Source organism: Bos mutus, chromosome 6 (assembly GCF_027580195.1).
Source record: "Bos mutus isolate GX-2022 chromosome 6, NWIPB_WYAK_1.1, whole genome shotgun sequence".
NCBI classification, from domain to species: Eukaryota; Metazoa; Chordata; class Mammalia; order Artiodactyla; family Bovidae; genus Bos; species Bos mutus.
Window position 1 is genome coordinate 72,062,203 of NC_091622.1, and position 23,215 is coordinate 72,085,417.

A 23,215-nucleotide genomic window follows, 5' to 3' on the forward strand; every position below is an offset into this window, starting at 1 on the left:
TGGAAAAAGCAAGAGAGTTCCAGAAAAACATCTATTTCTGCTTTATTGACTATGCCAAAGCCTTTGACTGTGTGGATCACAATCAACTGTGGAAAATTCTTCAAGAGATGGGAATACCAGACTACCTGATCTGCCTCTTGAGAAATTTGTATGCAGGTCAGGAAGCAACAGTTAGAACTGGACATGGAACAACAGACTGGTTCCAAATAGGAAAAGGAGTTCGTCAAGGCTGTATATTGTCACCCTGTTTATTTAACTTATATGCAGAGTACATCATGAGAAACGCTGGACTGGAAGAAACACAGACTGGAATCAAGATTGTCGGGAGAAATATCAATAACCTCAGATATGCAGATGACACCACCCTTATGGCAGAAAGTGAAGAGGAACTCAAAAGCCTCTTGATGAAAGTGAAAGTGGAGAGTGAAAAAATTGGCTTAAAGCTCAACATTCAGAAAACGAAGATTATGGCATCCGGTCCCACCACTTCATGGGAAATAGATGGGGAAACAGTGGAAACAGTGTCACACTTTATTTTGGGGGGCTCCAAAATCACTGCAGATGGTGACTGCAGCCATGAAATTAAAAGACGCTTACTCCTTGGAAGGAAAATTATGACCAACCTAGATAGCGTGTTCAAAGCAGAGACATTACTTTGCCTACAAAGGTTCGTCTAGTCAAGGCTATGGTTTTTCCTGTGGTCATGTATGGATGTGAGAGTTGGACTGTGAAGAAGGCTGAGAGCCAAAGAATTGAGGCTTTTGAACTGTGGTGTTGGAGAAGACTCTTGAGAGTCCCTTGGACTGCAAGGAGATCCAACCAGTCCATTCTGAAAGAGATCAGCCCTGGGATTTCTTTGGAAGGAATGATGCTAAAGCTGAAACTCCAGGACTTTGGCCACCTCATGTGAAGAGTTGACTCATTGGAAAAGACTCTGATGCTGGGAGGGACTGGGGGCAGGAGGAGAAGGGGACAACAGAGGATGAGATGGCTGGATGGCATCACTGACTCGATGGACGTGAGTCTCAGTGAACTCCGGGAGTTGGTGATGGACAGGGAGGCCTGGCGTGCTGCAATTCATGGGGTCGCAAAGAGTCAGACATGACTGATCGACTGATCTGATCTGATTAGACCCATTGAATATTATCTCATTTTCAAGACAGAAAAATAAAACTTCTTGCTCTAAGATGGACTGTGGGAGCTATGGTAATTTAGCAGTCTAAATGATCCAGTCATTGGCAAATGCATCAGGTGTGATTTCAGATGTGTTTTCACATGGGGTGGTCGCATTTCTATATGTCATAGAGAGATGCTGCTTCTCCCCAACTATGAAGAATGAAGAAACAAAGGCATTATGGGAAGATCTGAGAATGAGTCATCTGTGCCTCCGAACACCTTTTCTTCTATATCTTGTTTGTTGTCTGTGCCATCTAGATGTGTATACCACACAACATAAATATGGGTGGCAGTGTCAGAGACAGTCTGGACAAGATCTAGAATGAGTTGGAAGGAAGTTGACTGTATCTTTAGCTGGTTTATCTGATCCTTGATTTTCTCAAGAGTTAATCTTTTTGGACTTCCCTGCTGGTCCACAGGTTAAGAATCTTCCTGGCAACGTAGGGGACATAGGTTTGATTCTTGGTCCAGGAAAATTCCATGTGCCACAGGGCAACTGAGCCCATGTGCCACAACTACTGAAGCTCACATGCTTAGAGCCTGTGCTCAGTAACAAGAGAAGCCACCGCCAAAAAAAAAAAAGAATTCTCAAACTTTTGGATTTGTGAAAAGTGAAAGTGAAGTCACTCAGTTGTGTCCAACTCTTTGAGATCCCATGGACTGTAGCCTACCAGGCTCCTCCATCCATGGAATTTTCTAGGCAAGAGTACTGGAGTGGGTTGCCATTTCCTTCTCCAGGGGATCTTCCCGACCCGGGGATTGAACCCAGGTCTCCCACATTGTGGGCAGACACTTTACCATCTGACCCACCATAGGAAAAGTGTCCCACCTACTTCTTGTATATTACCTTAAAATTGTATATGAATTGATTACCACTTTCAATGTAGAAAAATAAAACTTCCTAAAAACAAACAAAAACTTCCTTCTGTAAAGTCAGCCTATGTGAATTATGTAATTTGTTCATTTAAACAATCCATTTATTGGCGATTGCAAATGGCTATTATTATGCATACATACAAAACAATGCTGTATAAAAAAACTTTAACAAAAAGTCTATTGAATATCAAGCTATTAATTATAGCACCTCAAAATTTCTTATCATTGTTATGACACATTTCTACATGTTAACATGTAGATAATCTGTGCCCTATTTTTGGTACTCTTATTTCTAAATCCACTTTTATTCTTTGAAACATTAAATTCAAATCCAGACCTAGATGGTAGAAACTATCTATCCCATGTATTTGAGTGGGATTTGCACTTTAAACCAGTCTATGAAGATGATCTGAAGGGCCCAGGGAGATCTACCTGACCAGTCTTTTATAAACACAGTTACACAGGATGCTCTACTCTAGGGCACGTGAGGGCAGAGTAAAAGACGAGGTCCACATTTCTCAAGATGCATGTTTGAGCAGGCCACTCAAGATGGCTGTTCTCTTGCCCTCTGTACATGCTCAATCAGTCCTGCCCTGCTTCACTCACAGGACTATCCAATTCTCTTAATTACAGGGTTCAATCAGTAACTACCTGTGTGGCCCCAGCTGCTCCTTGCCCTCGTAGCCTGACATCAATTCCCCCTATAAATGGTAGCCTCCTTCTCCCTGGTGCAGTGAAGGTTGCTGCCACGTCCTGCCTGCAGGTCTGCTGTCAACAGTGATGTGTCACCCCAAGACCCTTTAGCTTCCTGACATTTAAGTTCCCCCACATACTTAGGAAGACTGTGTTCCAAAAGGTTAATATTGGTCACCTCTAGAGGCTAGTATGGGCAAGACTTTCATTTTTAAAATATATTTTGGTGTATTTTTAACTTTCTGAAAACCATATACTACTTTTATAAAACTTTTAAGCCAAAAATAACTACAGATATAATGTAGTTGTGGCACATTTATATTATACAACTTCCCACTTTATTGCCTCTATTCCACATAAGAACAGAGGTCTGGGAATTTGGAGACCAGGCTTCTAGTCCACACTGCTTCATAACCTTGGGCAAATTGGTTTGCCTCTGTGGGCCTCAGTTTCTATCTCCTAAGAGGGATACTTGAACTAACAGTAGCTACTATTTCAGTAGTTTCCATGGACCAAGTGCTGTGCTAAGCAATTTCCTCACAGCAGTTCCATGACTTGAGCATGATCCCTCTTTTCCAGATAAAAAAACAGAAGCCCAAGGAAGTGTTGGAATCAGAATTCAAATTCACATGTAGTCCACTTGCCAAAGCCAGGTTTTTTTCTACACACTGTCATCACCCCTTGCCTCTTGTCTCACAGTTTCCTGACCCTAGAATGTACTTAAACCTAGGACTTGACTCAAAACCCTCTGCCTGGACAGCAATTATCTTTCTAAATTAAACTTTGGTCACTTTTATTGCAACATCTATTCTTTATGTTGCATCCGACTCTTAAGACAGAACATCTCAATCTCAGCACTACTGACATTTTAGACTGAAAATTTCTTGGTTGCTGGGAGGTGTCCTGCTCACTGTAGAATGTCTGGTAGCATCCCTGGATGCTACCTGCTAGAAGTCAGGAGCACCCACCCTACAAATTGTGATCCCCAAAATGCCTCCCAACATAGCCCCAGCATCATCTAGGGTTCAGAACCTCAGCTCTAGAAGAAGGAAAAGGGCAAGTTTCTGCATTAACTTGAAAGAAAAACTGCATCGGAAGGAATTCTAAAATCTTGTATTTTTATTGCATATTTTTTTGACTCTACCTGTTCAGGCTAGAGTCAATTTCAGCATCTCACATTATTTGTTCTATGCACAACACTGTACCAATTACCATACACTATATCAAAGATTCAGGGAAATGGGGAAGGAGAATAAACCTTGACCTCTCAAAAATGACTCTACTTCTCCCTTAGTGAAATTCACCTCCGTCTGAGAGGAAAAGAGCCCTGTGAGGCTGAGTGAGAATGGATATTCAACAGGGAACAGTGGTAACTGAACACAATGCTGATTTTATTCCAACTAAATAAAGCAACATATAAATAATCTGGGCGATAAGCTTAACTCAAGGGGTAAATGCCAAGAAACAAGGACTTTTGTTTGTTTGCTTTAATTATCAATCACTGTCCATGGCTCTCTTCCACATCTCATCTCAGAAAATATGGGTTAACAAATCTCACACAAAGAAACACAGGAAAAGAGAAATGGGGAAAATAAAATCCATCTAGTATGCAGGGGTGTTTCTCCAATTTCTCTTCTGTGAACTGCTCCATCAGCAGGGTCCACTTCGGATTACTTTAATATCACGACCATCTTCCCTGAAAATTGACCAATCATAAAAACACATTTACTGAAACTGTCCCACAATTTGTATTAAAAAGACCCATGTCATTATACATTGTATTCCTTCCCGGTTGACAATCATTTTTAAAGCTAATATCTAGGGCCTTCCCTGGTGGCTCAGTGGTAAAGAATCTGCCTGCCAATGTAGGAGACATGGGTTCTATCACTGATCCAGAAAGATCCCATGTGCTGTGAAGCAACTGAGTCTGTGCGCCACAGCTACTGAGCCTGTGCTCTAAGTCCAGGAACCACAACTAGTGAAGCCCTTGCACCCTGGAGCCCAGGCTCTGCAACAGGAGAAGCCTCTACAATGAGAAGCCTGCACACTACAATTAGGTAAAGCCCAAGCAGCAACGAAGACCCAGCACAGCCTAAAATCATTAAATAATTTTTTTTAAAGCTAAATCTAGGAAACAATGAAGGTGAAAACCCAACTCTGCCATTTTTTCCCAAACCTTAGGGCACATGAAACTACTCCCCACGAACCACTCTGAGAAGACCTGGTAATTTACTAAAGACTAAGTTCAGAGACTGAACCCCTGAAATACAAAGCAGTGTATCTGGAGGTGGACTCATGGTCACCTAAGCTGGCCAGGTGTCTTACACAGGGGGCATCAGTATAATACACTTATTAGTGAGCATTCAAACAGGCAGAGTTACTAAGACCGGTTTTCTGACCAGTAGTGCAGGGTGTGTAGATCACCTGTACATGGCTCCTGAATTCAACAGAATATTCACTATTCCAGAGTTTAACTACTAAATATATTCTTTTTCTAATTTTTTTTTTTTTGGCTGCTCTGGGTCTTCTTTGCTGCACACAGGCTCTCTCTAGCTGCAGAGAGCAGGGACTGCTCTACAGTTGTGGTGCTTGGGCTTCTCACTGGGGTGACTTCTCTTATCGTGGGGCACAGGCTCTAAGCACACGAGCTTCAGTAGTTGCAGCACATGGGCTCAGTAGTTGTGACTCTTGGGCTCTAGAGCGTGGGCTCAGTAGCTGTGGTGCATGAGCTTAGTTGCTCCTCAGTATGTGGGATCTTCCTGGACCAGGGATTGAACTCTTATCCCCTGCACTGACAGGTGGATTTTTAACCACTGGTCTACCAGGGAAGTCGTAAATATATTTTTAATTTTGGGAAACTACCCATCCCTGAATAGTAACATCACTTAATTATCTGGTCTATAATTGATTAATCACATGCCTCTTTTTCTAACCTTGACCTAGAAAATTCACTGATTCTGTGTCTTTTTAAATATGTCTTAAAACAGAGCTACTTATGTCACATACGATTATGTCCAAGAAAAGAGCCAAACTTCCTAAGTAATCAAAATGCAAGAGAAGAACTAAAGAATATGTGCCTAGTTTATATTGAAAAATTGCTACCTGATTTTCATACACAGAGTACACTCATTGGGATAAGTGGACAGATCACTTCCACACACGGGGTTGAAGTCCCGGGGACATCCTGGTAATGTATACTGACGGCAGTTTGGCTACAAAAGAGAAAGGAAGACGGAAATTGGTGAATAACTTGAGATGTTTTTATTGTAAGAGGAGGGCAAAGTTCCACCATTAGTCACTCAGTCGTGTCCGACTCCTTGGGAACCCATGGACTGCAGCCCACCAGGTTCCTCTGTCCATGGGATTCTCCAGGCAAGAATACTGGAGTGGGTAGCTATTCCCTTCTCCAGCATATCTTCCAGACCCAAGGATTGAACCCAGGTCTCCTGCACTGTAGGTAGATTCTTCACCATCTGAGCCACCAGAGAGGAATTTGGGCAAAGTCCCAAGTTTCCCTATATTTTCTAGAAATTTCCTACAGAAAAATTTCTGTTTTACACACACACACATACAGACACACAGGTTTTTCTAAGCATCAGATGTAGTGTTGAAGCAATGGGTCAATACCTGCTATGTAAGATAAGGACCTCAGCAGAAGGTTTACACTGGCTGATTTTTAAATGAAAATCCAAGATATGCCACCAACGTACTTTACTATCCTCCAGCTTCATCATCTGTTCTTCACGAGCAACTCCATGAGAATGTCCTGTTACATTCCACCTAATTCCGTGGCATAATGCCCAGACACACTCGGAAATGTAATCTTTTGTCTGGACTTGTAAGATACTAGCATTTAAGCAACAGCATTAAGGAAAGCAGTAGGTTCAGAATTAGACCTCAGGGCTTATTATGGGCTTAACTGCATCTACCCAGAAAGATATGTTAAAGTCCTAACTCCTAGCACTTCAGAATATGACCTTATGTGGGATTAGTAGGGTCTTCTTATAGGAAATTATCTTAAAGTAAAAAGTTTAGGAGAATAGGCCCTAATCCAATATGACTGGTGTGGTTATAAAAAGGGAAAATTGGGGGACTACCCTGGTGGTGAAATTCTCATTCAGGAATTCTTCCCTGGTGGCTCAGATGGTAAAGAATCCACCTGCAATACAGGAGACCTGGGTTCGACCCCTGGTTCAGGAAGATCCCCTGGAGAAGGGAATGGCAACCCACTCCAGTATTCTTGCCTGGAGAATCTCACGGACAGAGTATCCTGGAGGGCTGCAGTCCATGGGGTCACAAAGAGTCAGACACGACTGAGGTAGCTAACACTTTTCTTTTCACTCCGGTGGTGCAGCAGATTAGAATCCACCTGCTAATGCAGGGGACACAGGTTTGATCTGAAGCGACTTAGCAGCAGCAGCAGCTGGGAAGATTCTACGTGCTGCAGGGAAACTAAGCCCCTGAGCCACAACCACTGAGCCCAAGTACTGCAGCTTTGAAGCCCATGTGCCCAGAGCCTGTGCTCTGTAATGAGAAGCCACCACAGTGAGAAGCCCAAGCACCAAAAGGAAGAGCAGCCCCTACGCGCTGCAACTAGAGAAAGCCTGTGCAAAAAATAAAATAAATATTTTTTTAAACAAAAGGAAAGTTTGGACACAGAGTCACACACGGAGGCAAGATCATGTGAAGACACCAAGAGAACGCCATTTACAAGCCAAGAAATGCCTGAGGCTACGAGATACTAGGAGAGAGGACTGGAACAGATTCTTTCTCACAGCCTTCGGAAGGAACCAACCCTGCCGACACTTTGAGTTTGAACATCCAGCCTTGAGAACTGTGAGACAATCCATCTCTGCTGTTTAAGTCACTCAGTTTGTGGCTTTATTACAGCAGCCCTAACAAACTGATATTGGATCATGGAACTCAACTCTCAGATTTGACGGAATTGAGTCCAGAGAGGTAATATGTCTTGCTCATAGCCACTAGTCTCCAGCAGAACCAGGACTAGAACTGGTCACAGTGGTCACACCATAGCGTGCAGAGGCTCACTCTAATAACAGGTTGAATATACGATCTGCTGTATTTGTTTTGTTTTAGTAATAGTGATCGTCTTTCCTCACTTCAGAATAAGTGTTTAGTACTCTGAATAAATGAAATATACCTTTTCCTTCATATTATGTGGATTCATAGAGACCTAAGTAGGACAGGGCATTGGCCAAACTCTGAACTAAAGAGAAACTTTTGACCATTTCCATCCTTCGTTCAGCCTTCTATCTCCATTTAGGAGCCTGATGTGTTCTTCCTGTTCTAGGCTCACTAAGATGATGGCTTCCAGGACAGCTTCCACAGGAGACTAGACAGTTTCTTTCCAACGAGATTGGGACAACTGGTAATTGGCCATTTAATTGAAAAAGTCAATTAAAGTAGGGAAACAGTAACAAAAATTATAACATACCCTAAACATTTTCTCTTAAAACATATAAATGAAAATAAAATTGCCAATCTTTTGATGGAAAGACAATGAAGCACATGGCCAGTTGTAATGCTACCTACACTAAGACAACCTCCTTGCAGCTAGGTATGACCACACAATCAAGGCCAGGCCAATGGGATGCAAGTGGAATTACTGCGTGCAGTTGCTTCTGTGTTTGTGTTAGTCATTCAGTTGTTTCGACTCTTTTCAACCCCATGGACTATAGCTCGCCAGGCTCCTCTGTCCATGGAATTCTCCAGGCAAGAATACTGGAGTGGGTTGCCATTCTCCAGATTCTCCAGGCTGGAGAGTCTCCCTTCAATCCCCCACCCAGAGACTGAACCTGGGTCTCCTGCATTGCAGGCTGATTCTTTACCACCTGCTAGGAACCTCCTTTAAAAGAAAGTTGGGGTTTGTCCTCTGCTTCCCCCAATTTTTATTCTTTGTCCATTCCTCCATCCTGCTCCCAGGTGCATGGAACTCTACGCTTTACGGACCAGGATGACAAAGTCCACATCCTAAGATGGCAGTTCTGTGAGCTGTTATTTTGAGTCCTTGTTATCTGCAGCTGAATCTAATCCTGACACAAGACTTTTCCTACAAAATGTTTCAACTAATTAGAGTTCTGTGTGCCGTCACTGCAAAAATCATACCCACAATAAATCATCCATGATTTCTTCTTTTGTTTTAAATGGGATTTCTCAACTGCATTCATATTTTGGACCAGCTAATTAATTGTTGTGTGAGGCTGTCTCCTGCATGGTAGGGTGTTTAGTAACATCATTGTTTTCTATCCACTAGATGCTAGTTACAACTTCCTGGTCATGACAACCAAAATGACAATCTGTCTCCTGAGGGGTAAACCTGCCCCCTTTTTAAAATATGGTGAGAATTTAAAGACACTGGCACAGCAAGGTAATATACAGCTAGAAAGTAATTCTCCAATTATTTACTGTTGTTTTACTATACCTAATTCAATTTTTTAGAATTTGTCTTTTAGCAAGTTTTTCAAAAGCATCTGACACAGTTTCCATATAAACATTTTCATTTCTTTACCCTCATGTTCATGCTGTCTCTACATTTTTTACAAATTAAGACTGTGGCTGGCATAATAGGCTTGTGAACACAGATACTTGAGTCTTGGTAAGAATACAGCTCCACTCATGGGAAACAAGCTCTATGATTTACAGGGGAGTAGTTAAACAAGAGGGTGGTCTGTCTCTAATCAGTGAGTAATTGACCTGCTGTGGGAATGGTTAGAGAGAAAGCAGAGAGTCATATGTGATTTGCTTAAATAGAGGGTGGCTGAAGGTCTGTCTAGTCAAGGCTATGGTTTTTCCAGTGGTCATGTATATCCATACGTGAGAGTTGGACTGTGAAGAAAGCTGAGCGCCGAAGAATTGATGCCTTTGAACTGTGGTGTTGGAGAAGACCCTTGAGAGTCCCTTGGACTGCAAGGAGATCCAACCAGTCCATTCTGAAGGAGATCAGCCCTGGGATTTCTTTGGAAGGAATGATGCTAAAGCTGAAACTCCAGTACTTTAGCCACCTCATGCAAAGAGTTGACTCATTGGGAAAGACTCTGATGCTGGGAGGGATTAGGGGCAAGAGGAGAAGGGGACAACAGAGGATGAGATGGCTGGATGGCATCACTGACTCGATGGACGTGAGTCTGAGTGAACTCCGGAGTTGGTGATGGACAGGGAGGCCTGGCGTGCTGCAATTCATGGGGTCGCAAAGAGTCGGACACGACTGAGCGACTGAACTGAACTGATCCAAATATGCCCTCCTAACCATTCATATAGGATGCCTGCCTTTAGTTCCCACCTCCAGCCTCCCCAGGCCAACAGCCTCAATCAGGGCACACCTGATGCCTTCCCTTTTCCCCGTTACAAAGCTTTCCCACTCCTTTGCCTTTGAGTCTCAGCTAAAACACAAGTGACATGGCCGACTCACTTGCTACATTAAGCAGTGAATAGTTTTTGCTTGCTTTCATCTGGTTGGCCTTTGTTTGCTTCCACAACTTAATTTGAGAATATACATAAAATATCTAGTACAACATGTAACTACTGGGCATAGGACCTTCTAAATCATCAAAGGAGATATTAAAAGGAAACAAAGCCCTGAGGCCTTCAAGGCCTGAGTAATTTTTAACCAAAGTTTATACTGTGATCCGTGTCAAAAAGCCTGCCTGAGAGTCTGGTTACTAAAGAAGCAGTCAACTGTCTCCATAGTGGCAGACCTGAAAACCAGCCCCTACCCAAACCACTGTGGGCGTCACTGTATTAGTAGAAACAATACAAGTGGTTTCCTACTTACTGTACTGTATTCTGAAGGTTGACCAAACTGAGCATTGGAAGAGGCTGCAAAAAGGAAACAGACATTTTAAAGGATGGATTAAGGTTAGTGCTTATTCATAAGGGTGTTTTTGTTTTTGTTTTTTAATTCAGCTTGTGATTTAGACAGGCTACATGTCTCCCTCTCCCTCACATGTCTAGCTTCTTTGACTCCTTCCTAAAAAGTCGATTCAAGTGTGTTCTGGCACTTCTCCTAGCAGGCACACAGAAAACACTGGGTACCGGTTCTGTATCTGACCACCCTAAGAGGATTGCTTGGGAAACTCTGGAGCTACGGAATAAAGGTTAGAGAAGTAACTCAATAGTTCACGATATTGTTTTCCTCTGTGGTCGAGATAATAAGTGCAAAATTTGACACTGGGTGTTATCACTTTAACTCGACTTAAATAGACATCAAGTCTGGCTGGACTGAAGCCGCTTTCTCAGGAACCCCACGGTGCTTGGCGCTTTCGGCATTCACAATTTCTGATTCCCGTACATCTGCTGCTGAGGTTCTGCAAGGAAGGCCCCGGGTACATAAAAACCTGACTCCTAACCTTGGATTCCAGAAAATCCACTCTAAGGAAGAAAGAGCAGCCTGGGAAGAAGCCCAAGCAGGAACTAAAGACGGTTGCTGGCTCCACAATGCCACCCCCCAACCCCGAACATCCCCAAGTTCGTGTCCCTAGGCAACTGCGGGGCGGGCCGGAACCGCCAGTAACGGTGCGTGCGTGGAGGGACACGAAGGCCCCCCAGGCCTCGGGGAGGGATAGTAGCGGGCAAGACCCCCTTCTCGGTAACCCCTTGGCTGGTCCTCCAGGGACCAGAGAGACTGGTGAGCGTTACCGGCCGAGTCCCACCAGACCAGGAACAAAACCAAACGCAGCGCCTTGAGCGCCATCATGCCTCCACGGCCGGCCGTCGGGTCTCTGCGCTCCAGCGTCTGCGCGACCAGGACGGCTCCCACGCGACAGGGCGGGATGAAGGAGGGGGATAGGGGAGGTGGCGGGGAGGAAGAATGGAGCAGGAAGGGGCGGGGGAGCGGGGCGGGGGAGGAAGTGGGGAGGGGACGACAGAAGAAGGGTGGTTGCTAGTCCCTCTCTGGCTAGAATGAGAGCAAGCGATTGAAGAAGCCATCTCTCCCTGCAACAGACAAAGAACCTCAGAAGAGCCCTGGATAATCTCGTGGGCTGTCAGTCAATCTCTGTTTCTTCAGCATCTGCTCTCTACCAGGCAGTGTGTGGGGCTGAAAACAAAGGAGGTACCCGCTCTCTAGAAGCTTTCTGGTGTACGTCTTGGGGATGAGGTTACACATGGAACTCCACAACGGATGAATACAGTGATTTCTGAACGTGCTAGAGAGTGGTGGGGGAGGGGAAGACTTTGGGAGATCAGGAAAGGCCTCACCGAGGTGACCTTTAAGCTGAAAGCTGAAGGATGAGAAAGAAGCCTAGGGACGACCACCGTGAGGACAAATATTCCAGGCTCAAGGAAAAGCAAGTGCAGAGACCTGGAGACTGGAGCCAACTCAGTGTGCTCAGCTGGGCCCTAGGTGAGGGAGGGGGCCCCAGAGGTAGTTGGAACCACAAGGCCTTGAACACACCTGGTGATGTAGACCCCTGATAAGGGATTGGATTTGTTCTGATTGCAGTGGAGGATTTTAGGCAAGGTCATGGCCCTGACATGACTTATCTTTTAAGATAATGGATGAAGAATGAAGGGGATAGGTAAGAGTGGAGGCAGGGAAAGAAATCAGGCAGCTTGTGCAGTAATCTGGGCAAGGGATGATGGCAACTGGAGTTTGTGGGTAACAGGGGCCTGCTGAGAAGTGGTCAGATTCAGGGTTTCATTTGGAGGCGGAGCCAACTGGAATAAAGATAAGATCCAAGGATGCTTCCTGGGATTTTGTCCCGAACAGGTGATGCCATTTCTGTGAGGAAGAACATGTGGAGAAGATGCCTATTAGAACTCCGAGTAGACACGTGGACTAGGCATTTGGAATTACAAATTTGGAGCTAGAGATATAAACTCAGAAGTCATCAGCATATCTACAGTATTGAAAACTGTGGACCCAAAGCCCAGGGGAAAAGTACAGCAGAGGTCAGAGGTCAGAGTCCTGGGGCACTACTATATGCAGAACTTTGACAGATATGGAAAAGAAGCCTGTGAAGGAGGAAGAAAACCAGGCTAGAGTCAGGGATTGCTGAATCGTGGAGCAGTGCTGCAACCATGTCAGTTGCTGGTGAGGTTGGGAAGTGGGAGGACTGAGCATGGTTACAAACTTTGATGAGATATAGTCCCTGACGACCTTGATTAGAACTTTTGCAGAGAAGTGATGGCATCCAGAGCCCAAATGGTCTGGGTTGAAGGAATGAGGTGAGAAAGTGGTGACAGAAGATGTTGACGGCTCTCATGAGCTTGGCTATAAGAGTGAAGCCAGATGTGGGCAATAAATGGCCCATGAAACCTGCATGTCTTCTGGGGATCATGTCAAAACCCCTCCAATATCTTCCCATCTCCACTGTCTTAGGAAGAGGCCATTTCTTGCTATGGCCTCCAAGGCCTCTGCTGGTCTCTTACTGCTTTCCCCTGACTCACTCTTCCCCAACCCCTGGCCTTCCTGCTCCACCCGAGCACGTTGCACTTGCCTTTCCCTCTGCCTTGTTGTTGTTGTTCAGTCGCTCAGTCGTGTCCGACTCTTTGCAGACACCACAGACTGCAGCACGCCAAGTTTCCCTGTCCTTCACCATCGCCTGGAGCTTGTTCAAACTCATGTCCGTTGAGTTGGCGATACCATCCAACCATCTCGTCTTCTGTCATCCCCTTCTCCTCCTGCCTTCTATCTTTCCCAGCATCAGGGTCTTTTCCAATGAGTTGGCCCTTTGCATCAGGTGGCCAAAGTATTGGAGCTTCAGCAATAGTCCTTCCAATGAATATTCAAGACTAAGTTCCTTTATACTTGACTGGTTTGATCTCCTTGCAGTCTAAGGGACTCTCAAGAGTCTTCCCCAGTACCACAGTTCAAAAGCATCAATTTTTCAGTGCTCAGCCTTCTTTATGGTCCAACTCTCACATCCATACATGACTACTGGAAAAACCATGGCTTTGGCTATATGGATCTTTGTCAGCAAAGTAATGTCTCTGCTTTTTAATAAACTATCTAGGTTTGTCATAGCTTTTCTTCCAAGGAGCAAGTGTCATTTAATATCATGGCTGTAGTCACCATCTGTAGTGATTTTGGAGCCCAAGAAAATAAAATCTGTCACTATTTCCATTGTTTCCCCATCTATTTGCCATGAAGTAATGGGCCCAGATGCCATGATCTTAAGTTTTTTGACTGTTGAGTTTAGGCTAGCCTTTTCACTCTCCTCTTTCACCTTCTTCAAGAAGCTATTTAGTTACTCTTTGCTTTCTGCCATAAAGGTGGTATCATTGCATATCTGAGGTTATTGATATTTCTCCCAGCAATCTTGATTCCAGCTTGTGATTCACCCAGACTATCATTTCGCATGATGTACTCTGCATGTAAGTTAAATAAGCAGGGTGGCAGTACACAGCCTTGATGTACTCCTTTCCCAATTTTGAACTAGTACATTGTCCCATGTCCAGGTCTAACTGTTGCTTCTTGACCTGCATACAGGTTTCACAGGAGACAGGTAAGGTGGTCCCGTCTCCTTAAGAATTTTCCACGGTTTGTTGCGATCCACACAGTCACAGCCTTGTGAAGTCAATAAGCAGAAGTAGATGTTTTTATGGAACTCTCTTGCTTTTTCTATGATCCAGTGAATGTTGGCAATTTGATCTCTGCTTCCTCTGCCTTTTCTAAATCCAACTTGAACATCTGAAAGTTCTTGGTTCACATACTGTTGAAGCCTAGCTTGAAGGATTTTGAGCATGATCTTGCTAGCATGTGAAATGAATTCAATTGTGTCATAGTTTGAACATTCTTTGCCATTGCCCTTCTTTGAGATTGACCTTTTCCAGTCCTGTGGCAACTGCTGAGTTTTCCAAATTTGCTGGCATATTGAATGCAACACTTTCACAGCATCATCTTTTAGGATTTGAAATAGCTCAGTTGGAATTCCATCACCTCCACTAGCTTTGTTTGCAGCAATGCTTCCTAAGGCCCACTTGACTTTGCACTCCAGGATGTCTGGCTGTAGGTGAGTGATCACACCATCGTGGTTATTGGAGTCATTAATACCTTTTCCCCCTGCCTACGTGTCTCCTTCCCTTTCTTCTGTTGTAGCTCAAATTTCCCCGTATCAGAAATGCCTTCCCTGACCATCCTATAAAACCATAGTACCTCTCTTTTCTCTTCTCCTGGGCCTGCCCTGTTTTCCTTCTCCCATAGGATTTATCTCAACTTGACTTTTAAAAATATTTATTTATGACACTCTCATGTCAGTTCCTATAGGGGAGTAATTCTTTTTTGATTCATGCTATATTTCCAGCACCTAGAAGAGTGCATCTCAACAAATATTTGTTAAATGAATAAATTAATTTCTAGGGGGTCGAGACCTTAGCTTACCTAAAAGTATGGTCCACAGAATAAAACAAACTACTAGTATGCCTAAACAAAATGATGGAGACTTCCATGGCAGTTCAGTGATTAAGACTCATAGTTCCCTGATGAGGAATGGAACCCACACTCCCTGCAGTGGAAGCGCAGAGTCTTAACCAGGTACCTGCCCTGAACTCATATCACACTGGCCATTGTGTTGTTACAGAGCTGGACATCATCAGCCTAGAAGCAGTGACGTTTTCTATTCCTCTTCTGTATTCCTAGTGCCTAGCACTGTGCCAGACACAAGCTCAATAATGTTTGCTGACTTTCCTGGTGGTCCAGTGGTTAAGATTCCATGCTCCCAATGCAGAAGGCACAGGTTCAGTCCCTGGTCAGGGTATTAAGATCCCACATGCCAAATGATGTTGCCAAAAAAAAAAAAGTTTGCTGAATAAGTAAATGTTTGAAATTTTAAACTGACATTACAGCAAGAAAGTAGACCAAGAAGAGGAAGAAGATGACATAGAATCCAGAAAACAGAAATTCCAACCCAAGGGAGAAGCAAAGAGAATTAGTAGGCAGCAGTATGACAGTCCTAGGGTTCAGCCAATCCAGAATGGAACAAGCAGGAGGCCCCTGGAAGCTGATTCCAGAGGATGACACAGAATAAGATATGTGTCTTACCATAATTGAGATGAGATTGACATCAAAGGGGTAAAGTTTAGAGACTGAGGTACAACAAGTACATAGAAAACTAAACAAATAAAAAATAATAATTGGCTTCTGGAAAAACAAAGTTGTTCAACAATGTAAATATCAATCATTGATCTCACCAAAATTATGATTCACTATTTTGGGAGAATGGGGAGAGAGGAAGTCTATCTGGGTGGTGGGAGTGATGGGAGGTGAGAAAGAGGTACATCTTTCACGGTAAAAATCAAGGGATCGGAACTTCCTGGTGGTCCAGTGGTTGAGAATCCGCCTGCCAACGCAGGGGACGCCGATTCCATCCCTGATCATGGAAGCTCCTACATGCCTCGGAGCAATAGAGTCCGTGACCACAACTACAGAGCCCACACTCTAAAGCCCACGGGCTGCAACTACTTAAATCCAGGCTCCACAAGAGAAGCCACTGCAATGGGAAGCCTGAGCCCCACAGTGAGGACTTGACTCCGCTCGCCACAACTAGGGAAAGTGCAGGAGCAGCAAAGAAGACCCAGATCAGCCAAAGGTACATAAATAAATAATTTATTTTAAAAAATAAAGGGATGAAGTCTAAACCTGAAAAAACAATGAGGCATTATATACATGTTATTTATAGGTGTGAGGTTAACTGCTCGAATAATTAGCTAAAAGAGTGTAAATTGGAGGACTTCCCTGGTGGTCCAGTGGCTAAGACCCTGCAATCCCAAAGCAGGGGACCCGGTTTCAATCCCTGGCCAGGGAACTAGATCCCCGCATGCCTCAGCTAAAGATCTTGCATGCCACAACTAAGACTCCTGTGCAGCCAAATAAACAAATACTAAAAAAAAAAAAAAAAGAGTACAAGTTGGATTCTTCCAGAAATTGGAAAATGAAGCAGGAGGGATGGAGTAGGAGTAGTCCACTGCTGTTCTTCTTAACAAACTGTGCCCGTGTTATGGGCTGACTTGGGTCCTCCCCACCCAACGTCATGTACCTCAGCATGTAACATCGGTGCCTCAGAATGCGACCATATTTTGAAATGTAATTAAGTTACAATAGGATCACTTAGTGGACTCCCAAGATGCCGGGTGTCCTTATAAAAAGATATTAGGACACAGACAATGCAGAAAGATAACCATGCGAGGACACAGAAAGAAGATGGCCGTCTGAAAGACAAGGACAGAAGCATCAGAAGAAAAGAGACCTTGACCTTAGACATCTAGCCTCTGGGACTGTGAAAAAATATGTTTCTGTTAAGTCACCTGGTCTGTGGTATTTTATTAGGGCAGCCCCAACAAACGTATACAATATGTACAAGTGTTAAAAGATTTAAAATGTCATTTTTTTATTAAAAGAAGAAAATTTTAAGAAATCTAACAAATAAAAGAAAAGTTACTCTGAGGCACAGCCATCAATGACCTCTAACAGTACCTCATCTAGTATGAGGACATTTATTTACTGATTTTTTATTCCCTTGAGAAACTTTGACATACTGACTGATTCTACATACAAATTTTGATGGCACTTCAGCAAACCTTGATGAAAGGTTTACAGAAGAGAAATAATTTGGCCAAAGAGGCAAAAGTCAGCACGTTGGCAGATCTGTTTCTTCCTCTCATATCTGTGTGTTGATCTGTCGATCTGTGACATACTGTCTGGTTCAGTCTGGGTCTAGTCCTGAAAACACAGTCTACATCCAACAAAAAGATTCCTGAGCCCAAGCACGGAATTCACTCATTTGAAATAATATATGTTATGCTCTCCAGTCCCATTCCGGCATCATCACAGAAGTGGGACGAGGCCAAATAAGTGTGCAAAGGGAAGTGTCTAGTAGGAGTCTTTTTCTCCCATCTACGATTTGTTTAGGTGAGCTCAGCTGTATTTGGTGATGTCTACTGCCATCTAGCGAAAACGAATTGAACTACTGCTTCATTTTTTGGTACTTTAGTTTTCAAAGCGGAGAAGGCAATGGCACCCCACTCCAGTACTCTTGCCTGGAAAATCCCATGAACAGAGGAGCCTGGTAGGCTGCAGTCCATGGGGTCGCTAAGAGTCGGACACGACTGAGCGACTTCACTTTCATTTTTCACTTTCATGCATTGGAGAAGGAAATGGCAACCCACTCCAGTGTCCTTGCCTGGAGAATCCCAGGGACGGGGGAGCCTGGTGGGCTGCCGTCTATGGGGTCACACAGAGTCGGACACGACAGAAGCGACTTAGCAGCAGTTTTCAAAGGGCTCTCGTTTTATCTTCACAGCAATCTATAAAGTAGACATTGCTGCCCCAGTTTGTGTTAACTTTTTAGAAATAATATTATTGAGCTTATTGTGATCCAGGCACTATACACAAATGATCTTATGTACTCCCCTTATCAATTTTGTGTGATCTGTGCATATTGCCTGTATTTTTATTCCATTTACAGATGAGAAAGCTAAGGCTTAGAGAATTTAAGAAACATGCCCAAATCCCAACAGCTAATCAGGGTCCAAACCCAGGGAGGCAATGATCACTAACACAAACCTTATCTCCCTTCTCCTCCTCCCCCTCCTCCTTCATCTTCATTATCAAACCATTGTGATTATGTGCCCTTTATAGCTATTATATAATTTAATCCTCATGACAACTCTTTTTTTTTTTCACAACTCTTATCAGTTAAGTATAATTACTATTCCCGTTTCCTAGATGAGGCAATCTAGGCACAGAGCAGTTTAAAAAGTTATCCAAGATCATAAGCTAGGGAAAGCATAGCCAGAATCAGAATTCAGAGAATTTGTGGTTTTGCTCTAATATATTTAAAGATTTAAATAAAATTTGCTTCTCTGAAATCTGTGAAGTGAATCTTCTCTTCCTCATATCTTACTCTTTGTTTTCCAGATTTACTAAGGTGACATTGACATATAGCATTGTGCAAGTTTAAGTATACAATACAATGATTTGATACACATAGAGTACGTGAAAGGATTACCACAATAAATTTAGTTAACACATCCATCACCTCACGTAATCACAAATAATATGTGTGATGAGAGCATTTAAAATTTACTCTCTTAGCAACTTTCAAGTACAAAATACAGTATTGTTAATTATAGTCACCATGCTGTGCATTAGATCCCCAAAACTTGTTCATCTTAAATATAACTGGAAGTTTATACCCTTTGACCAACATCTCCTGATTTCCCCCACCCACACAGCACCTGGCAACATTCAAACTTTTTCCATATTTCTATGAGGTTTTTTTTTAAGATTCCACATGTAAGTGAGATCATGTAGCCTGTCTTTCTCTGATTTATTTCACTCACCACAGTACCCTCAGGGGAACCCAGGGAGTATTATTCCAGGCCCCATGCTCACAACTAGTTCAACTAGTATGCAGTTTGAGAAATAGTTTTGTTCTCATTACAAAATCAATACATATTTAGAAAAGCAGAAAGAAAAAAATCACTGTCTCCCCAAAAATATTCTCTTCCAAACAATCAAAATTAATATTTGTTTCCTTACTTCTAGCTATAATTTTAAGCTACTTTGATTTTAATATAGGTGTGATCATATTATAAAAACCATTTTGTGTTGTTTCTTTTATTTAACATTTTAATATAAGCATTTTTTATATCACCCAACTATTCATAATTGTTACTATGAATAGGTCCTTTACTGACATTATAACTTGTGGACAGTAATTCCTATAATGGATCAGGTATTGGTGTAAGGAATTTCTCTCTACAACATACTGTCACGCGAGTGTATGTTCCTCAGTTCTTTGTCTCGTCACAACAAAGATTTGGAGCGACGGACATTAAAGCCCTCGGCGCGTCACAGCTCTCGGGTCTTGGACAAACCGTGCTACAGCTCTTAGACAAATCAGTGTTACAGCTCCATTTTATTTAGAAGATAGCAGGAGAATCCAAGACTGGGAGAGAAGAGAGTGGAGGAGTGCGTGGGGAGGGAGGGGGAGAGAGAGAGAGAGAGAGAGAGAGTGCACGCGTGCACGCACGCAAGTGCGAGATAGAGTCCGAGAGAAAGCACTTTGGCTCCTCCTTTTATATGTTTTTTCCTCCACCTGGGCCTGCCCTATGCAAATTGGGCTTAGCCAGGAGTGCTGTTTGTTCTGTTTGTTCTGCCTGAAGTCTTCACTCTGGTCCTCGGACCTTATTTGACCTTCCTTGTCTTCTAGTCACCGCCATTTTGGACTCCTTTTCCCTATTCTACCTACCTACCTAATAATACCACATAGGATGGAGAGCATTTTTAGCCACAGCTGGTAAGTGACAGAGCTCAGATACGAATCTCCACAGTTTCCTGGTTCACAAGATGAGGAAAGGAAGCCAGAGAGGGATAATTTGTACAAGATCACAACACCAATAAGTTCTGAAGCAGTTTGCCCACAGATTTTTTCACTGTAACCTTAAGATCTCATCTGCACGCTAAACTCTAGAGCTGCCTTTTCTAAAACTGTAGCCACTGGTCCTGTGGCTACTGAACACTTGAAATGTGACTGGCGTGATGTGAGATGTGCTATAAGGGTAGAATACACACTGAATTTCAAACAGTTAACTAACGAATGAGCATAAAGTATTTCAATGATTTTTATATGGGTTACACATTGAAATTATAACAACTTGTATTTATTGAGTTCAATTACACTACATGATGACAATTAATTTCACATGTTTCTTTTCATGTTTTTAAATGTGGCTACAAGAAATTTCAAAATACACGTGGTGTGCATTGTATTTCTCTTTCTTAGTGCTGCCATAGATCAGCACCTCTTAAATCTTAATGTGCAGATGAGTCACTTGGGGATCTAAATTAAAATGCAGCTTCTGATACAGGAAGTCCAGGGTAGACCTAAGAGTCTGCATTTCTAACAGGCTCTCAAGGAAGCCAATCCTACTTGTCCAGAAAGACCACATTGAGGAGCAAGATTCTAGATGGAAGGGAGGCAGTGGGATCAGCATCAGAACACTTAGCAACTCCTATGTTTGGGGGACTTAAAAGGAGGCTCTGACATGGGAAAGGGGTTTAGTGGTCTGAGAAGCTCCTTGCAAAACGGGGTCAGAGTGCTGTTGGGGAGGCCTAGATGGCAGCATGTCAGGTGAAATAATCAACAGCCGTGCCTGTGAAGAGACTCTACGGGGCCCAGCTGCTTTCTCAATGAAGAGGCTACTGATGAATGCAGCAAAGACAGTTTCTGAGTGAGGAAGACTGAAAGCAGACTTCATAATGTTGGGGAATAGGAGAGGTGGACTGGGTCACTGTTTTTTCCTAGAAAGAGAAAAAACAGAGGCTAAGGCTGATGTATGGGGCAAGTGAGCAAAAGTGGGATGAGGCGTGGAGTGGATTATGGGGACACTTGTTTGCTTTGGTTTTGCAGAGGGAGATTTGTGCATGTCTATGATTTGTGCAGAAAGGGAAAGGTGTGAGGGGGAAGGTGGCCCAGAGAACACGGGCAACTTCCCTCCTCAGTAAAGCAACAGGCTCACTGAACATCAGCTGTCAGGCCTCTTGAGGGTAAATATGACACAGCCTCTAGGTTCAAGGATCTCAGAGTCATAGTGTCATGGTCTGTGCGCAGGTTGGAAAAGAATTTCCAGACAGGAGGCAGAATGAAAGGAGAATCGAGTTTATTAGATTGGGGGAGGCGGTTGTCTGCCAGTATAGTGAGTGGGACAAGGAGCAGGGTAGGGGTGTGGAGAGTCATTTGCTGATTGGATAGGTATGTATACTGGGCAGGAGAAGAGTAAGGCAAACATCTTTTCCTTATATGGGGTGAGAGGGGAGATAGGCAATACTACTCAGGAGGACTCAAAAATTCCACAAGGGTTACAACATATTGGGGAAGGGTATTGAGGGTCTGATTTTTTCTGTTCCTGTATTCCAAGACCATTCTTGTTCACCTTGTTCTTTCATCCTTGGGGCACCACACTGCGTACTAAGAAACCTGTGTGCCACTTGGTGTAACCTGAGAAGGCAGTACAAGCTGGCATGGATGAGCAATCTTTTCCACATGAGGCCCAACTCAAGAAAGATGTATATGATCCCCAATTTCCTCACAGTCACATTTAAGCACTCTGCTATCCAAGATGGCTGTTCTCTTGCTCTCTATACATCTGCTGCACACCGTCCCCCCCCCCCACCAACCCCTGCCAACTCTATCAGGGCCTGCTTCACCTACACCTTACTCATTTGACTGACCTTCATACATACTTGCCCCAGGCCCGTTGTTCTTATCTAATGGGCAGTAAGGGGGTGGTCCCCACTTCTGGTTTCCCTGGTAACTGATGAGTCAAGCTGATGTAAGTGCCCCCATAACTGGTAATCTGCCCCTGCTCCTGGGAGTGAAGCCCCTGCCAGGCCCTGCCTGCTGTCTTGCGGACACCATGGGGTGTGCTCCAAGACTTTGCTTTGGACACATAAGCCCCCTCATTCATTAAACCACTGAGTCTCTGTCCCTGACTCCAGGCTCTTCCTTTGGTCTAGAAGCTGGGCAAGCACTGGGCTTGTAGGGCTGCGGGCTGCAGCCCAACATTCTTCATCAAAACAAAATGAAGGTTTCTATTTGTATGCTCAAATTTCACAAACAGTTTCTCTAGTAGCACCTACTGCAGTGACCTAGGTGACAACACCACCTCTTTGAAGAGGTGCTGAGTGAGCGGACACCACGTGGGGTTGGTGAGGAGGTTACAACAGACTCAGGGAAAATATCTGGCTTCAGTATACAGTCACAGACTAGGAACAACCAAAAACCTCTGGCCCCTCAGAAAAGTCTACATTTGGTGGCAACTGTGGGGTGGGGATGGGGTGGGGTTCTGTCCTTTAAGTGAGAGCACATGGGGAGTGGGGAGTAAGGTGGAGTGTGCAGGGGGAGGAGAAGGGGATGCTGGTGCAGGTGCAAAGGAGAAACTTCACCCTCCCTTATCTCATCAGCCTGGAGAAGGCAATGGCACCCCACTCCAGTACTCTTGCCTGGAGAATCCCATGGATGGAGGAGCCTGGTAGGCTGCAGTCCATGGGGTCGCTAAGGGTCAGACACGACTGAGCGACTTCACTTTCACTTTTCACTTTCATGCACTGGAGAAGGAAATGGCAACCCACTCCAGTATTCTTGCCTTGGAGAATCCCAGGGATGGGGGAGCCTGGTGGGCTGCCGTCTATGGGCTCACACAGAGTCGGACACGACTGAAGCGACTTACCAGCAGCAGCAGCAGCAGCCGTATCTAATCAGCCTAAAAACCTCAGCCTCAAAGGGTAACCCGTATCAGGCCCCACCCAGCTCATCTTCTGACTAAGGTCTGCTGTCGATTCAGTGGCCTTTGAGATTCCCAGATGAGTTAAAGGTCAATCCTTCAATTCTGGAAATCAGCCCACCTGGGGAATCACATTCTTATGCAAATATTCTGAAGCTAAGAAATCAAAGAACCAGCCCCAGGGAGTAAACAAGCTCTAAACATACAATGAAGATGCCATCACACC

At 43.9% G+C, this 23,215-nt stretch overlaps 1 protein-coding gene across 1 annotated transcript; it reads right to left on the reverse strand.

Moving 5' to 3' along the window:
- Positions 1-3,956: 3,956 nt before the first annotated feature.
- LOC102279369 (serine peptidase inhibitor Kazal type 2) lies at positions 3,957-11,518 on the reverse strand. The gene is made up of 4 exons (XM_005899036.3): positions 11,401-11,518; positions 10,538-10,581; positions 5,848-5,957; positions 3,957-4,441 (listed from the first exon to the last, which is right to left on the reverse strand). The coding sequence occupies exons 1-4, from the start codon at positions 11,456-11,458 to the stop codon at positions 4,396-4,398; spliced, it is 258 nt and encodes an 85-aa protein (XP_005899098.1). The 5' UTR covers positions 11,459-11,518; the 3' UTR covers positions 3,957-4,395.
- Between the last annotated feature and the right edge of the window lie 11,697 nt (positions 11,519-23,215).

What these genes read in the sequence shown, in the direction of transcription:
- LOC102279369 (XM_005899036.3), bottom strand. Translation starts at nt 11,458, where the DNA reads ATGATGGCGCTCAAGGCGCTGCGTTTGGTTTTGTTCCTGGTCTGGTGG. An exon ending in GGTCTGGTGGGACTCGGCCG is followed by an intron (nt 10,582 to 11,400) that starts GTAACGCTCACC and finishes TCCTTTTTGCAG; the next exon opens with CCTCTTCCAATGCTCAGTTT. An exon ending in AACCTTCAGAATACAGTACA is followed by an intron (nt 5,958 to 10,537) that starts GTAAGTAGGAAA and finishes TCTCTTTTGTAG; the next exon opens with CCAAACTGCCGTCAGTATAC.